The following is a 15,837-nucleotide window of genomic DNA, read 5'->3' as shown; positions in this document are numbered from 1 at the left end:
TTGACACATATTGATGAAATAGAAGAGAGCCAAGGAATGAACCCAAATATAAATGATAACTTGTGTTGTCTACCTGGCAAGGAAAAAAATAGTATTTAAAATATTATATAATTATGTCAACTGTTTTGGGGGAAACATTGAATGCTTCCTTCTCATCTTCCCCCAAATAAATTCTGAATGGATCAAATATTTAAATTTTTAAATTAAAAAAATCCTTAAAATTGTAGAAGAGAGCATAAGTGCATTATCATCTTGGATTAAGGCAGGCCCAGACTTCTAAGCGGCTCATCCAACTCAAAAGCCAGAAATGAGAAGATGTTTATTTATGTGCATGTTAAAATTCAGAGCACTGTCACAAGGCTTAATCCAGGGGCTGAGAAGAGCAGGAGCAAAGTCTAAGAGGAGAGAGGAAGTGTTCTGGGATTGTTGGCCTATACAAAAGCCCCAGAGAGGGGCCAGATGCCCATCTCTTGTAGAATATTCTAGGCTGAAGGGTTAGGGAGAGTCCTTCAGAAGTCCTGGCCTGGGAGAACGGGACCCTATCACTGGACCTAGAATCAAACTACCATGACCCAGATGTCCCCACATGCTCACTCCTCAATTTTTCTTATTTGCAATATCTCCAGAACATTCTTTTTCACTAAAAGGAAGTGTTCACATACCTCATTCGGGCTGGCCTTCAGGGTGTCCAGCACAAACTTGTAGATCTGAGGATCAGGCTTGGCCATGCTGATCCGGCACGACTCTACCACGAAGTTAAAGTGTGGACTCAGCTGACACACCAGCTGGGCCAGGCTGCCCCTCTGAGAGCTGTCGTCCAGCCAGTTGTTGGTGAGGATGCAGGTTGTGAATCCTGAATGAGAAATCACCAGTGACTGGACCAGATATAGAACTTTGCTCCGAGAAGCTCAGGGTACCCCACAGGGAACCCCAAAGAAGGGCCCATTCAGGGTTCTTATTTGCATCAGACTCCCCATGCCCAGCTTCTAAACTCACAGATGGGAAAAGAATCATCTTTACCCATTAGCACCTCCTGCCACAGAGACACCAGAATAAGCTAACTGGGTAGATTAAGGGCTTTCAGAAGCAGATAGAAACACTACATCCTTTAATTCCTTGCAGCTGCAGAGCAAGAGGTTGCGATCTTCATCAGCTCCTATGATCCTCACCACCTTTGAGGCAGGCAGGGTAGATCTTACCATCCACTTTTACAGATGAGCAAACAGAAGCTCTGACAAATTATGAGCTTCACAGAGTCACACAGTGAAGGCAGAACTGGGCCAGGCCCAGACTCCTGTCTTTGCACTGCCACTCCAGTCTATGTTACTGAAAACTCTGCTCGGCTATCTTTCAAAACACCTGCCTTAGCTGTCAGAGGCTGCATTCCCATCTCAAAACCAGAGGAATGTAAACAGAGACAGCATTATCCCCTGGCTTTCTCTCTCTAACCAAGATGGCAAGAACCAAGAGATGCTGGAAACGAGGCACTGATGAGACAAGTGGTGAGACTCTTTCCATGTAACATGAGTGAGAAACATGGACATGGGATGGCTTAGGCACAACCAGGTAAGTCTACTGATAAGTGGGTAGAATGATTTCGAAAATACCTGTAAAGAAGAGCTGGGCTTTGACAGTAAATAAATGCCTATTGGATGAACATGATCCCATGTCCCAGACCATTTGACACCATCTGAATTCATGTCAGCCAGCTCACAGCTCAGTCACTTTGACATTCAGAGGCTGAGACAATCACTTAAAAGGCCTTCATTTTCAATCACTGTGACAAGAGGTTGGGTCATTCTGGTCATTACTAGTGTCACTGGAGGGAAAGAATTCTGCTCACAAGGCAGTCTCTGGCACAAATTGCTTTATTAAATAAAATTCTTTCATTTTTTTCTAGCTATTCTGATAGTGCTACTTTTGGCCATTTGATGAAACCTACTTCGGGGCTATGCTTTAAGAATGGCTTCCCATCAAGTTCCAGAAATACACATTTCAGTGTATTCTGACATTCGAACCTAACCCTCCCAAGGGTTCTGGTGTGGTTGATTCAGAGAATGGCCAGTATTGGATCCTTACCCTTCTTTCTGAGAGCAAGAGCTGCCTGAAGCATGGGGTGGTTGATCTTTCTTGCTGCAGCTGCTCTGCCAAAGATTTGACTTATAGAGAAATTCCCAGGGAGGCAGATTCCAGAGACCTCAGCACATTTCCTGCAGCCTTCTTCCATGAGTGGCACCCACTGTAAAAGTGAATTGATTAGGGACTATCAATTGGTACAATCCTTTGGAAAAGCTTTTGGCAGCATGTACTAAATATGACCGTATGCATTCTCTGTGATCCAGCAATTCCACTCCTAGACACACATCCCATGGAAATGTCTACAGATGTTCCCCAAAAGACATATACATATATACACTATAATAGTGCACAGCAGCAGCACTATTTCTAAAAACTCCAAACTACAAACTACACAAATGCCCCTGTTTATGGGCTAAATGGTGTTCCTCCCAAATTCAAGTTGAAATCTTAACCCCTGGCATCTCAGAATGTGATTATCCTTGGAGGTAGGGCCTTGAAAGAGGTAATTAAGGTAAAATGAGGTCATGAGTGGGTTCTAATTGAATCTGACTGGTGTCTTTGTAAGATTAGGATACACACACCTGGTGTGTACCCCACAGAGGAAAGACTGCAAAGACATAGAAGATGACCACTACAAGAAGAGAGACCTCAGAAAAAACCAACCCTGCCAACACACCTTGATCTTGGGCTTCTAGTCTCCAGAGCTGATTAGAAAATAAATTTCTATTATTTAAGCCACTCAGTCTATGGTATTTTATTATGGCAGCCCCAGCTAACTATTATACTTGTTAACAGCAAAATTATACTTGTTAACAGCAAAATGGATTCTGATATATTTACACACTATGATAGCAGCACTAACTGTAATAGTTCAAACTGAAAACTACCCAAACCCCAATAGCAGAACAATAGAGAGCTCATACATAAATCCATGCATACATATAAGCTGATTAATTTACAATAAAGGGGCCAAGAATGTACAATGGGGAAAGGCCAATTTCTTCAATAAATGGTGTTGGGAAAACTGGACAGCAACATGCCAAACAGTGAAATTTCACCACTGTTCTCATCACACACAAAAATCGACTGAAAATGGATGAAAGACGTGAACGTAAGACCTGACACCATGAAACCCCTAGAAGAAAACATAGGTGATAAGTTCTTTGACATAGGTATTGGTGATGATTTTTTGAATCTGACAACAAAAGCAAAGCAACCAAAGCAAAAATAAACAAGTGGGACCATATCAAACTAAAATGCTTCTGCACAGCAAAGGAAGACATCAACAAAATGAAAAGGCAACCTAGTGAATGGGAAAAATATGTGCAAATCATACATCTGATAAGGGGCTAATACCTAAAATATATAAAGAACTCATACAACCCAACAGGAAAAAAAAAAAAAAAGCAAACAACCTGATTATAAAGTGTATGGGAGATATGAAAAGACATTTTTTCCAAAGAAGACATAGAGATGGCCAACAGGTACATGACAAGATGCTCAACATGACTAATCATCAGAGAAATGCAAATCAAAACCACAGTGAGCTATCACCTCAACCAATTAGAATGGTTATTATCAAAAAGACAAGAAATAACAAATGTTGGTGAGGATGTGGAGAAAAGGGAACACTCATGGAATGCAAACTGGTGTAATGTAAACTGGTGCAGTCGCTGTGGAAAACAGTATGGAGGTTCCTCCAAAAATTAAAAATAGAACTACCCTATGATCCAGCAATTCCACTCCAGTATTTATCCAAAGAAAACAAAAACACTAACTCGAAAAGATATCTCCACTTCCATGTTCACTATAGCATTTTTTATAATAGCCAAGATACGGAAACAACCTAGATGCCCAACAATGGATGAATGAATGGATAAAGAAAATGTGGTATATAAATTTAACGGAATGTTATTCAGCCACAAAAAAGAACAAAATCCTGCCATTTGTGACAATCTGGCTGAACACTGAGGGCATTATGCTAAGTGAAATAAGTCTGACAGAGAAAGTCTGTCAAATACGGTATGATCTCGTTTGTATATGGAAACTAAACTAAAAACAGAAACAAAAACAAAATACAAAAAAAAGCCAAACTCAGAGATACAGAGAACACGGTTGCCAGAGGCAGATGGTGGGGGACAGGGTGGGAGAAATGTGATGAGGGGGGCCAAAAGATAAAAAGGAAAAATGAGATACAAATGCCAAAACTGATGCAAGATAAAATATATAACATGAATAGACTAAAACCATTAATGAAATTGGTAAAATAATGAAAGTATTCACCTTTTCATAAAAATAATAAAAATCTTCCAGCAAGTTCCCACCATCACAAATAGCTACCTACTAGCATCTGTGGCCAAGAGCTCCATCTTCCCTTCTGTTGCCAGAGATAATGGTACATTATTCTAATCCAAGCTCAACTCTTCCAATTAGATTCCATCTCTTTCTCTTTTTTTTTTTTAGAGTCGGATGCTTAACTGACTGAGGCACCCAGGTACCCTATATACACAAATGAAAAATTAAAAGATGACATTGATTTCTAAGATACGATTTTTGAAAAGACACATTGAACGTAAGTAGCCTTGTCAGAGAATATAGTTGACCCTTGAATAATGTGGCACCAGTGGGTCTCCCTTCCTTATTCCTTTATCAGCCATCTCCCTCCCTACTGGATCACTGCCATCAGCATGCAAGCATGTGGTTATCATAAAGAAAACCTCTTTCTTGACTTTATCTCCTCCTTTTACTGCCCCATTTTTCTGCCTCACTTTGCATCAAAACTTCACATAGTCTTCAAGCCTATTCTCCAATTCTTTCTTGAACATACTCTGATCAGGCTTTTACCTCGACATTCCACAGAAACTTCTCCTTTCAAGGTTATCAATGACCTCCATGTTGTGCTGCTTTACCTAATGGGTACTCATCAGCCTTTGTTTTGCCTGACCCATCAGTTGCATTGACACAGATGACCACTTCATCTTCATCTGAAATTTGATAATTTCTTGGCTTTCAGGACTCCACACCCCCCTGATTTTTCTCTTATGGGTGGAGATTCATTCTCCATCCCTCAGTCCTGAGTCGTCCTCATCAACCTGACCTTTAATATTAGGGTACCCAGGACTCTGGATTCTCCCATTTATACTCCCTTTTTCAGTGATCACACTGAGTCCAATGGCATTAAAAATGCCATTTATATGCTGTGTGTGTATATGTGTGTGTGTGTATTCAGTCTGGACATCTTTCAGCTCTGGGTTTGTATATCCAGCTACCTATTCTATACTGTATTGGGGATCAAGAAGCACTTCAAATTTTAAAAATCCCAAGTTTGGCATCTGATTTCCCAGCCCCATAGCAGTGAACAGAGACTGATACTGTCCACTGATTCTGGCCAGAAATGTTTGTTATCCTTCATTCCTCTCTCATACTCACACTCAATCTATAAAGAAACCATGTTGAATCTACTGTCAAAATATTTCAGACTTGGACCACTTTTTAACCACTCCCACCAATATTACTTTAGTCTAAGCTACCACCATCTGTCACCTGGATCTTCCAATAGCTTCCTTAATTAATCTATAATGATCCTTGCCCTTTTGGACTATTTATGCAGTAGAAGAATGAGGTTTTAAAAATATCAGTCAGGAGGTGGATTTGAGGCTTGCTTGCCTTCCCATCTCCGTGTTTGGCTGCCTCTCAAATAAACCTTTTCCTTCCTGCAAATACATATACATAAATGTCACTTCACTGCTCAAAATCTCCCAATTCCCTTCCATCTCAGGGTGGAAAAAAAATGGATAAATAGATCGGAGTATCCTCATACAATGGAAATATCATGCAGCAATGAGAATAAAACCATCTATGACTGCACACAACAACATCTATGACTTTTACAAATACAATGTTGAGGAAAAGATGCCAGATTCAAAAGATTCATCTGTTAGGTTCCATTTACATAAAGTACAAAATAGGTAAAAGTGATCTCTAAGGTTGGAAGTCAGGATGGTTAGTTACCTTCCAAAGGGTAGTGTTAGAAGGGGTGTGAAGTGGGGTGCCTACAGTGCTGATCATGTTTTATCTCTTGATCTGGGTGCTGGTGACATGGGTGCACTCAATTTGTGTGAAAATTCATTAAGCTGTATACTTTGTGTATTTTTCTGTTTGTATTATATACACAAGTGAAAAAAATTTTTATAGTCAGATGCTTAACTGACTGAGCCACCCAGGTGCCCTATATAAACAAATGAAAAATTAAAAGATGACACTGATTTCTAAGATACGATTTTTAAAAAGACAAATTGAACCTAAGTAGCCATAGCCTTTGTCATAGTATATCGTTGACCCTTGAATAATGTGGGGGTTGAGGATGTGAACCCCCTGCATAGTTGAAAACTCACATATAAATTTTGACTCCCTAAAAGCTTAATTACTAAGAACCTACTGTTGACCAGAAGCCTTACCAATAACATAGTTGATTAACACATATTTTGTATGTTAAATATATAATATAATGTATCCTCATAATAAAGTAAGCTATAGAAAAGAAAATGTTATTAAGAAAATCATAGGGAGAGAAAATGCACTTGTGTTATTTATTTTTTTAAAAATCCATGTATAGGTATCATGGTATCATGCAGTTCAAATGCATGTTGTTCAAGGGTCAACTGCAATTTGCTTTTTCAAGCCTCATCTGCTAACCATTCAAGTTTTCTAGAAGCTACACAAAGACAAAAGAAGTCAGAATAGGTGCAGTTTTTTCACAGTAATTACTAGAAATTCAATCTATAATTCCTATGTTAGTTGAAACCACATTGCACTTCCCTCTTTCCTTTTCTTTCAATAATATTAACTGCAGATTTCTTATTGATTTAACATTTCTTTTCAACAGTATCATTAGTTTTCATTCACCAGGGGCCACTCCGGTGTGTGTGTGTGTGTGTGTGTGTGTGTGTGTGTGTGTGAGAGAGAGAGAGAGAGAGGGAGAGAGAGAGAGAGAGGTGCCTTCACAGAAAAGATGGATTTTACTTCCTACTGCAGTAGGCCCTAAGTAGGCCTTTTCTTTTCTTTTTTTTTTTTTTTAAGATTTTATTTATTTATTCACGAGAGACAGGGAGAGGCAGAGACATAGGCAGAGGGAGAAGCAGACTCCTTGTGGGGAACCTGATGTGGGACTCAATCCCTGGACCCTGGGATCATGACCTGAGCCAAAGGCAGATGCTCAACCACTGAGCCACCCAGGAGTCCCAGCCCTAAGTTTTCTGACAGACTGATAGGTGGCTGTAATTCATAAAAAGTGTTAAAATATAGACCATGTGTTCTGTGTGCTTATAGAATAGACTCTCAATAGCCTTTCTTCCTCCACACACTGACTGAGAATCCAAGTGGTTTCAGATCCTGATTACTTTGTTAAAAACCAACTGAGATTGTAGTCACAATGGTAACTGCTATTTATTGAACACTTACTCTGTGCCAGGCACTGTGTGAGGCACTTTCCCAGCTTCCTAACAACCCACGAAGTAGACAATAGATCACTCTCATTTTACAGATGGTAAGACTGAGTCTTTGGGGGTTTGAGTAACTTGATGGGGCAACACAGTCTGTAAATGGGAGCTGTGATTCAAATCCTGCTCTCTGACTTTGGAATGATTAATAATAAACAACTTAGTTATTAATAAAAAAACTCCTCTCCACAATTGCCCTTGTCTGAAAACAGCTACTCTAAGGATGACAATTATCGATAACAATAACAAAACAAACAACAAATACGCAAAAACAACCCCAAACAAAACTAATGAGGATTGGCAAGGATGTGGACAATCTAGAAATCTTGTGCACTGCTCAGGGGGATGCAAACTGGTACAGCCACTCTGGAAAACAGTATGGAGTTTCCTTAAAAATTTAAAAACAGGGCAGCCCTGGTGGCCCAGCAGTTTAGCGCTGCCTTCAGCCCGGGGTATGATCCTGGAGACTCGGGACTGAGTCCCACGTCAGGCTTCTGCATGGAGCCTGCTTCTCCCTCTGCCTGTGTCTCTGCCTCTCTCTTTCTCTGTGTGTCTGTCGTGAATAAATAAATAAAATCTTTTTTACAAATTTAAAAACGGAACTACCCTATAATCCAATAATCCCACTTCTGGGTCTATATCCAGGGGAATTGAAAGCAATGTGTCAAGCAGGTATTAGTACACCCATGTTCACAGCAGTATTATTCACAATAATTGAAAGGTAGAAGCAAGCTGAGTATCCATCAACAGATGAATGGATATGGGGATCCCTGGGTGGCTCAGCGGTTTAGCGCTTGCTTTCGGCCCAGGGCGTGATCCTGGAAACCCGGGATCAAGTCCCACATCAGGCTCCCTGCATGAAGCCTGCTTCTCCCTCTGCTTCTCTCTCTCTCTCTCTCTCTCTCTGTGTGTGTTTCATGAATAAATAAATAAGATATTTAAAAAAAACCCAGATGAACAGATAAAATGTGGCCTATCCATATACTGGAAAACTATTCATCCTTAAAAAGGAAAGAAATCCTTTCACATGCCACAGCATGGATGAACTTCGAAGACATTATGCTAAGTGAAATAAGCCTGGCACAAAAGGACAAATATTGCATGATTCTACTTATATGATGTGGCTATAGTAGCCACATACATAGATGGGAAATTCAGTAGTGTAGTGGTCACCAGTGGCTGGAGGAAAAGAAGGATGGGGAGTTTTTGTTTAAAGAGTATAGAATTTCAGTTTCGCCAGATGAAAAGAGTTCTGGAGATGGATGGTGGTGATGGTTTCACAATGCGAATATGCTTTACATTACAAAATTACATACTTCATAATGATCAAGATAGTAGATATTGTATTGTGTATTTTACCACAATTTAAGAAGAAAAAAAAAAAAGCTACTCTGGCTGCTGTAATTCCCTGGCATAGGTCTTCAACGGGCTGGAAATTTTTCCAGTCATGGGGTGTGTCCTGCTGGTTGGCCCATAGAGACACTAAACCAGTCTTAAATATATCTCTGTGTGTCTCTGAGCCTCCATCCCAGTCTTATGAAGTAAATACTATATGGGGTAAGTGGGTGAAACAAACATGGGTCTGCCCTCAGAGAGCTTCTAGTCAGTGTGGGAGATGGTCATGTAGGCTCAGAGCGTTCTTGAGGGGGTCTGTGAAATGTCGCCTTACCTGAGAAAATGTGATCTCTCCCCTCATAAGGCGGGCACTGGAGCCATCTGGGCCTCCTGTCTGGGAAGCTTCATTCAGAAAGCCTCTGGAAGACACAAAGAAACAACAGCATGTATATTCAGATGACTTCATCACAACAGCATGTAGGGGACAGACACTATTTCTATCCACAAACTCTGATTAGAAAGGCATTCTGCTATGGATGGGGAAAGGCAAAGTTCAAGTTGGGATCTTAGCCTGAAAGAGCCCATCTAACAAAGACATGAGACCATAATTTAAATGATGAGTATGCTGGCAGGTGAAGCAGCTCATGGGGCACCACCTAGCAGACACTTTCCAACTGGTAGGACTTCTGGCTTTGCCACTTAAGGTACAAAATCAAGACTATGATATGGATCCTTTTCCATCTTCAGCTTGTTTGCACAAGGCAGTGCTCCAAAGGACTGCTTTATCAGTACACATTCAAAGGGAATGAAAGATTTTTTTCTGATTTTGATTCTGAGCATATAGTTTCTATTTCATTTTGACCTCGTTTAATTTTTAAACAGTTTTCTCATGTTATGAGGCAAATTGTGCCTCTCCTCACCTCCAATTCATGTGTAGAAGTCTTAATCCCCAGTACTTCAGAATGTGACTGTATTTGCCTTTAAAGATGTGATTAAATCAAAATGAGGTCATTAACGTGGGCCCTATCTGATGAGTGGTGTCCCAGGGAAGAAATCAAGACATAGGCCTGAACAGAGAGAAGACCATGTAAGGACACAGGGAGAAGATGGCCATCTACAATCCAAGAAGAGAGGCCTCAGGAGAAATCAACCCTGCCACCACCTTGATCTTGGACTTCTGACCTCTGGAACTACTACTGAAGCCCCCCAGTGTATGGTACTTGGTTATGGCAGCCCTAGCCATCTAATACCTCTCAGCTCATATTTATCCCTTATATACAGACCCAAGGAGTGGCAGACACACAGAGAGACCAGCTAATTACCCTCTCACATTACAAAATAAAAGTTTCCATTCCACTTTCTTGGTAATTTCCCACCCCCAGGAGTGGATCAGCTACCCTCACATGGCCAGTTGGGTGAAATCAGACGGATAAAATATGGTGCATAAGTGGCATGCACAAACACCTCTGCTCTCCCACACCCCCAGCTGATGTTGATAATCCATCACTACATCCGATTCCACTACACAGATGTGCAATCCTTCTTAATACAGTGCCTCAGGCAAATATTTACAATGGACTGGAATAAGCAAACCAGTTGAAGTATTTACCATTCCCAAGATAGACAACAAATATCTCTAATCTGGGAGTTTTATTTCTGAAAATAGTCAACTATCTTCCATTCAACTAACCCTCTCACAGGTAACAATCACTGATTTTGCACAAAATGTAAAAAGATATATTCTTACTACTGTAGCCTTCCTCAACGTCCCAGTAATAGCAATGGCCTTGCCACACCTTTGCCATCAGCTGGATGGATGGATGGATCTATCTATCTATTTACTTATTTATTTGAAAGATCTTGTTTTTAAGTAACCTCTCCACCCAACAATCCCTTATCTGAAGCCTCAGAACCAGATGAGTTTCAAAAGTCAGTAACATTTCTAGGAGGGTATGGGGTAGCTCTCTTAATCATAGTGATTGGTATTTCTATGGAAATGTCTAGGGAAAGGTGTGACTACTCATAGTAGTGGGACAGATAAAGATAAGCAACTCCTCCCACTTCTCTCTCATGACTCCCCTCCTCCCTGGCCCCACTGGACTATGCAATACTCCAGTGTGCATTCCATGCTTTCTGCCCCCAGCCTTTGCTCATGCTGCTTCCTTCACCTGGAATGTTCTCTCTTCATATCTCTTCCCATCAACCCCTTATCAATCTTCTCAGGCTCTGCCTCCATTAAGGCGTTTCTGGTTCTCTGCTCAGACCTAATCTCTCCCTTCTTTGAACCACCTAAGAACTTTGTTCAATTTAAGACACTGCCTTCATCTTATACTCTGGCTATCAGTGGATGCCTGAATTCACATACCAGATGCCAAGCATGCTGAAAATGCCCCATGCACGGCAGGCCTTTCAGGTTCACCTTCTGAACCAACACCTCTGTGGTTGGTTCACAGACTCCATAGGCTAACAAGACCATGGACTCTGACCTCCTGGTATCAGCTAGCTTTGCTATGACCCATTTTATGGCTGCTGGGAACAATTCAAATCATGGTCATGGAGGGAGGGTGTGAGTCTGTGCAACACTAGATAAACAGAGTATGCCCAATGCATCACCTTGCATGTGCACAAGACTTTTATAAGGAAAGAAATGTGTTGGAATACAGCTGCCCATCCTAATGTGTTACCTAACTTAACCCTCACAAAAATGTCTAAGGGAAGGCATTTTCCTATCTTAAGACTAATACTCAGGTTTCAGAGGAGTTGGCTCAGACTAAAACAGATTAACTGAGGTTACCCAAGAGTAAGTGTTAGAGCTAAGATTTTTAATCTGGGTCTGACTGAGAGACCATTGCTCATTTAAATACCCCACACTTGCAAACCTGTATATTTATGACTTTTTCTCACAAGTCACCTTCACCTCTACATTGATGAGGTCACATGCACAAATACACCTCACAGCTTACAAGAGTAAGCTCTTTTTATATATTTTAAAAAATCAAATTTATGAGTCAAAAGGAAGTAAAACAACACTATGGTTAAAGGGCTTCTAAAAAAGCTCACTAATCCTTCTTCAGCTTTTCCTCCTGCAAATGATCTGAATTGGACAAGTCTCGATTGAGAGCGGTCCTCTATTTTCAATACTGCTTTCAAATCCTAATTACCTAGGATGTGATTATTCTGACTGTGGGCCTTGTAGGCACTTTGTGTTTATTGACAATAAATAATTATTGATATACTTACTATTGCTGTTGATATATTGTTATCAATTTACTATTGATATACTTATTATGTACTTAGTTACCCCCGACAGATTGATATCTTTCCCAGAAAAATAACTGAGGGAGGTGGGAAGTCAGGATGAACCATAGAGGAAAGAGTCCTAGACTAGGAGTCAGAAAAACTAGGTTCTCTAGCTGCCTGTGACTAATGACTAATTATTATGCAATCAAGTTAATTCCCTGCTCGGCTTCAGTTTCTGTATCTGTAAAAGTAAGGGTGGCTCTAGATTCTGAGAATCCTATGGGCTTGTCATCTTTGCAGACCCAAGCCTTTTATAATATATAATGTATATAGTATAACAGGTTAGAAAGCCCTGCTGGACTTTGGTATCACCAGAATTCCAGAATGGGGCATGGTTTGTATTGCTCTGATATGATTTCAGATCCACTTGTTGGTTCATGACAAAGACTAAAAACCATGAAGTTGTTGTGAGAAGTAAAGCTATTTTGCTGGGAGAGTGAGGTAAGCTGGAAGAGCGTGTCAACATCTGGTCATCTGTCCCGTTGCTCTTGATAAGAACTCAGTGGCTCAATTGCTGATGGCCTCCCTGGGTGTCTATCAATTAAAACATAAAGCAGCATTACCAAGAGTTTGTGAGGACTATCCAAGAGTGTTTGGTCTGGGCCAGGGGACTGGGCTCATCTAAACAGCCCTCCAAAGCCCTTGGGGGAATTAGCTTTTGCCTGGGCAAAGGCAACTCTTCACTCTTTAGAGCAGCCACCAGCTGGGGAGTAAAGTCCTCTTGCTCACTCATGCTGGTGCCATCGTTCCCTAGCAACATGTTCTGGCAACAGGGGACTTTTACTTTTGCAACAGCCAAGGGGGAGGGCAGCTCTCAATTGGCTAAGCCACCTCTCTCAAGTACAAAGTTTGGACTTTCTTTCGGAGCCCCTTGACCAGAACAATAATGGGATTAATCTATCATTGTTTGGGAGTATATTGTTTCTTTATTGGTGTAATGAAAGGACATTATCCTATATGCTACTGGCTTGTGAAATACCTGCAGTGAGCATGGATTAAAGAAATAGCTGCCAAGAGAAACAGTCTTCTGAGCATGAATTTGCCATGAAACATAGAGGCAGTACTCTCAAAGCTTCCACCCTGCTCCGGATTCTTGCCAGTAGTTTAGAATTTAGTCTTCCTTGGGTATTGCCAGTGTGACCTATCTTTCTTAATTTTTTAAAAATATTATTTACTTATTTATTTGAGGGAGAGAGAGAGTGTGTTCACAGGTGTGCACAAATGGGAGGAGAGGCAGAGAGGGAGAAGCAGACTCCCCTCTTAACAGGGACCCCGATGGGGTGTTGGATCCCAGGACCCTGAGATCATGACCTGAGCCAAAGGCAGATGCTTAAATGATTGAGCCACCCAGGCGCCCCCCTTTTAACTTTTTAAACAAATATGCTTGTCTTCCTTCTGAGTATAGGAGAAATATATATTCATAAGTTGATAAACCCAGAAAACGCAAAAAGTAGAAAAATGAAGAAAATCATTCATAATCTCAGCTGGGATTAATAATCCCAAACACATTCTGGGGTATTTCTTCCACACAGTTTTCTGCATTTAGCTCTCCCCCGCGCCCCTGCCCCTATAATTGAAACTATGTTTCAATTACATTGTTGTACGTTCTGGTGGGGATTTTTTTTTTTTTCAATGATCATAACAGGTCTTTTCTTATGTTACTGAACTCTCCTTCTGAACATCCTGTTTACTGGTTTACCGGTGATGCTTCCTAGTTTATTTCCCAGTGGTGAGGCTCTAGGGCTGTTTCTCTAGTTGGCTATTACATATTACAGAACTTTTTTTTTTTTTCCCCCTCTCAACTTCAGCGCGTCTTTAAGGCCCATTCCCGCGAAGCCCGGGTGGCCCAGCGGCTGAGAGCCACCTGCAGCCCCAGGTGTGATCCTGGAGACCCTGGATCGAGTCCCACGTCGGGCTCCCTGCATGGAGCCTGCTTCTCCCTCTGCCCGGGTCTCTTCCCCACCCCTCTCTGTTTCTCATAAATAAAATCTTAAAAGAGGGAGAGAGAGAGAGACCCATTCCCCTTACACAGAACGCGGGGACAGCAGTGGAATCCAGGATAGAGAGCAATTTTGGAGTCTTTCGAGAGATCTAATTCCTTGACATTTAGAAAGACGATGGGTCCACTCGCGTACCCGGGGAATTGCTTCCACCTTTGCAGGGCCCGCCCCACAGCCCCGGGAGTCCCGGGAGGCAGCTTCGCCCTTACCTGGGCAGCGCCAGCTCCTCCTCCGCGCGGCGCAGGGCGCCGACCACCGAGGGCAGCGCCAGGACCCCGTCCAGGTCGAACACGGCCGCCCGCAGCGCCATGACCGCCCCGGGAGCGCAGCCCGAGCGGTGCCGCCGAGCCTCCACCGCACTGGTCCGCCCGGGCCCCTCCCGGCCCCGCCCCCTGCCCTAGTCCCCGCGCCGCCCGCGGCCGGGTCACGCCCCCCGGCCTAGTCCCCGCCCCCTATCCTGGTCCAGAGCCCGGAAGCCTGGATTCTATCTCCACCCCTTGCAGGCACCCAAACCTGGACCGCTGACCACTTCCAGCGAATTTGCCAGACTTTCACCAGCCTGCGCAGGCCTCAGAAAAAGAAAGTCTGAAAAAGAGCCAGAGGCCACAGACCCTTTGAAGCATGCGTGTGTGTGTGTGTGTGTGTGTGTGTGTGGTGTGTGTGTTGCCAAAAGCTTCATTCTGTATCTGGATCCTGTGATATTTGTTTCGGTTGGCATTCTGGATTCTGTTGATTCGCTTGGCATAGCCACTAAACTAATAGTTTTGTTGCCCCTCCTTTTGATGCATATATTTACAGATCCCTCCCTATGCTGAGCTCGCTCCCCTCCTCACACACGGTATCTGTCAAGGCAGAATGTGTTTCAAGAATAAAATATGCTCCAGATACCGCCAACTCAGAATACATTTATTCTGATCTCTTGTTGGAATGAGGCTTAGAAGTAAAAATTGGGAGTTCTTATTACCCCTTTGTACATTCTACTTGTACTAATGCTGCCTAAAAATGTTCCAGCTTTGTTTGAAATCAAATTCCATATTATTGGCTCCTTTGTTTCTGGACTTTGCTTAGGAGTGTCTGAGGTGTACTTGCCTAAGGGTTGTTGCACTCTTCACGCCTTTGTACTATAGCTCTGTGAATCTTTTTAAAATTTTGTTTATTTATTCATGAGAGACACGGAGCCAGAGGCAGAGACATAGGCAGAGGGAGAATCAGGCTCCCTGTGGGAAGCCCGATGTGGGACTCGATCCCAGGACCCCCAGATCATGTTGTGAGCCAAAGGCAGACAGACGCTCAACCCCTGAGCCACTCAGGTGCCCCTAGCTCTGTGAATTAAAACATCCTTTGAAAAAAAAATAAAATAAATAAAATAAAATAAAATAAATAAATAAAACATCCTTTGGACCTTGTGTCATAGCTTGCCAGGAGCACGCTTCAAGACAAACACTAAAGACCTCTCTCTCTGTTGAGTGTGTCGTCTGTGAATTTATCCAAGCTATTTTCCTCCTTTAGCTAGAAGAATGTTGTGAAAGATCATCAGATACCTTACTAAAATCAAGAGGCATTGATCTACAACAATCTTTGTACCTACAAATCATCAATCTGGTGAAGAAGAAAAATGAGTCTAC

At 42.0% G+C, this 15,837-nt stretch overlaps 1 protein-coding gene across 1 annotated transcript in view; it reads right to left on the bottom strand.

The window, feature by feature from the left end:
* Positions 1 to 14,595, bottom strand: part of EPHX2 (epoxide hydrolase 2) — a 62,050-nt gene extending 47,455 nt beyond the window's left edge. Inside the window, exons 1-4 of the mRNA XM_041765453.1 lie at positions 14,422 to 14,595; positions 9,247 to 9,331; positions 2,080 to 2,239; positions 663 to 853 (exon numbers count right to left, since the gene is read on the bottom strand). Coding sequence (XP_041621387.1) covers positions 663 to 853; positions 2,080 to 2,239; positions 9,247 to 9,331; positions 14,422 to 14,522 — 537 coding nt within the window. The 5' untranslated portion in view covers positions 14,523 to 14,595. The remainder of the gene's footprint in view (positions 1 to 662; positions 854 to 2,079; positions 2,240 to 9,246; positions 9,332 to 14,421) is intronic.
* Between the last annotated feature and the right edge of the window lie 1,242 nt (positions 14,596 to 15,837).

The sequence above is a fragment of the Vulpes lagopus genome, chromosome 8 (assembly GCF_018345385.1).
Source record: "Vulpes lagopus strain Blue_001 chromosome 8, ASM1834538v1, whole genome shotgun sequence".
NCBI classification, from domain to species: domain Eukaryota; kingdom Metazoa; phylum Chordata; class Mammalia; order Carnivora; family Canidae; genus Vulpes; species Vulpes lagopus.
Note: the sequence above shows the minus strand (reverse complement) of the source record. Positions and strands in the feature narration are given on the sequence as shown.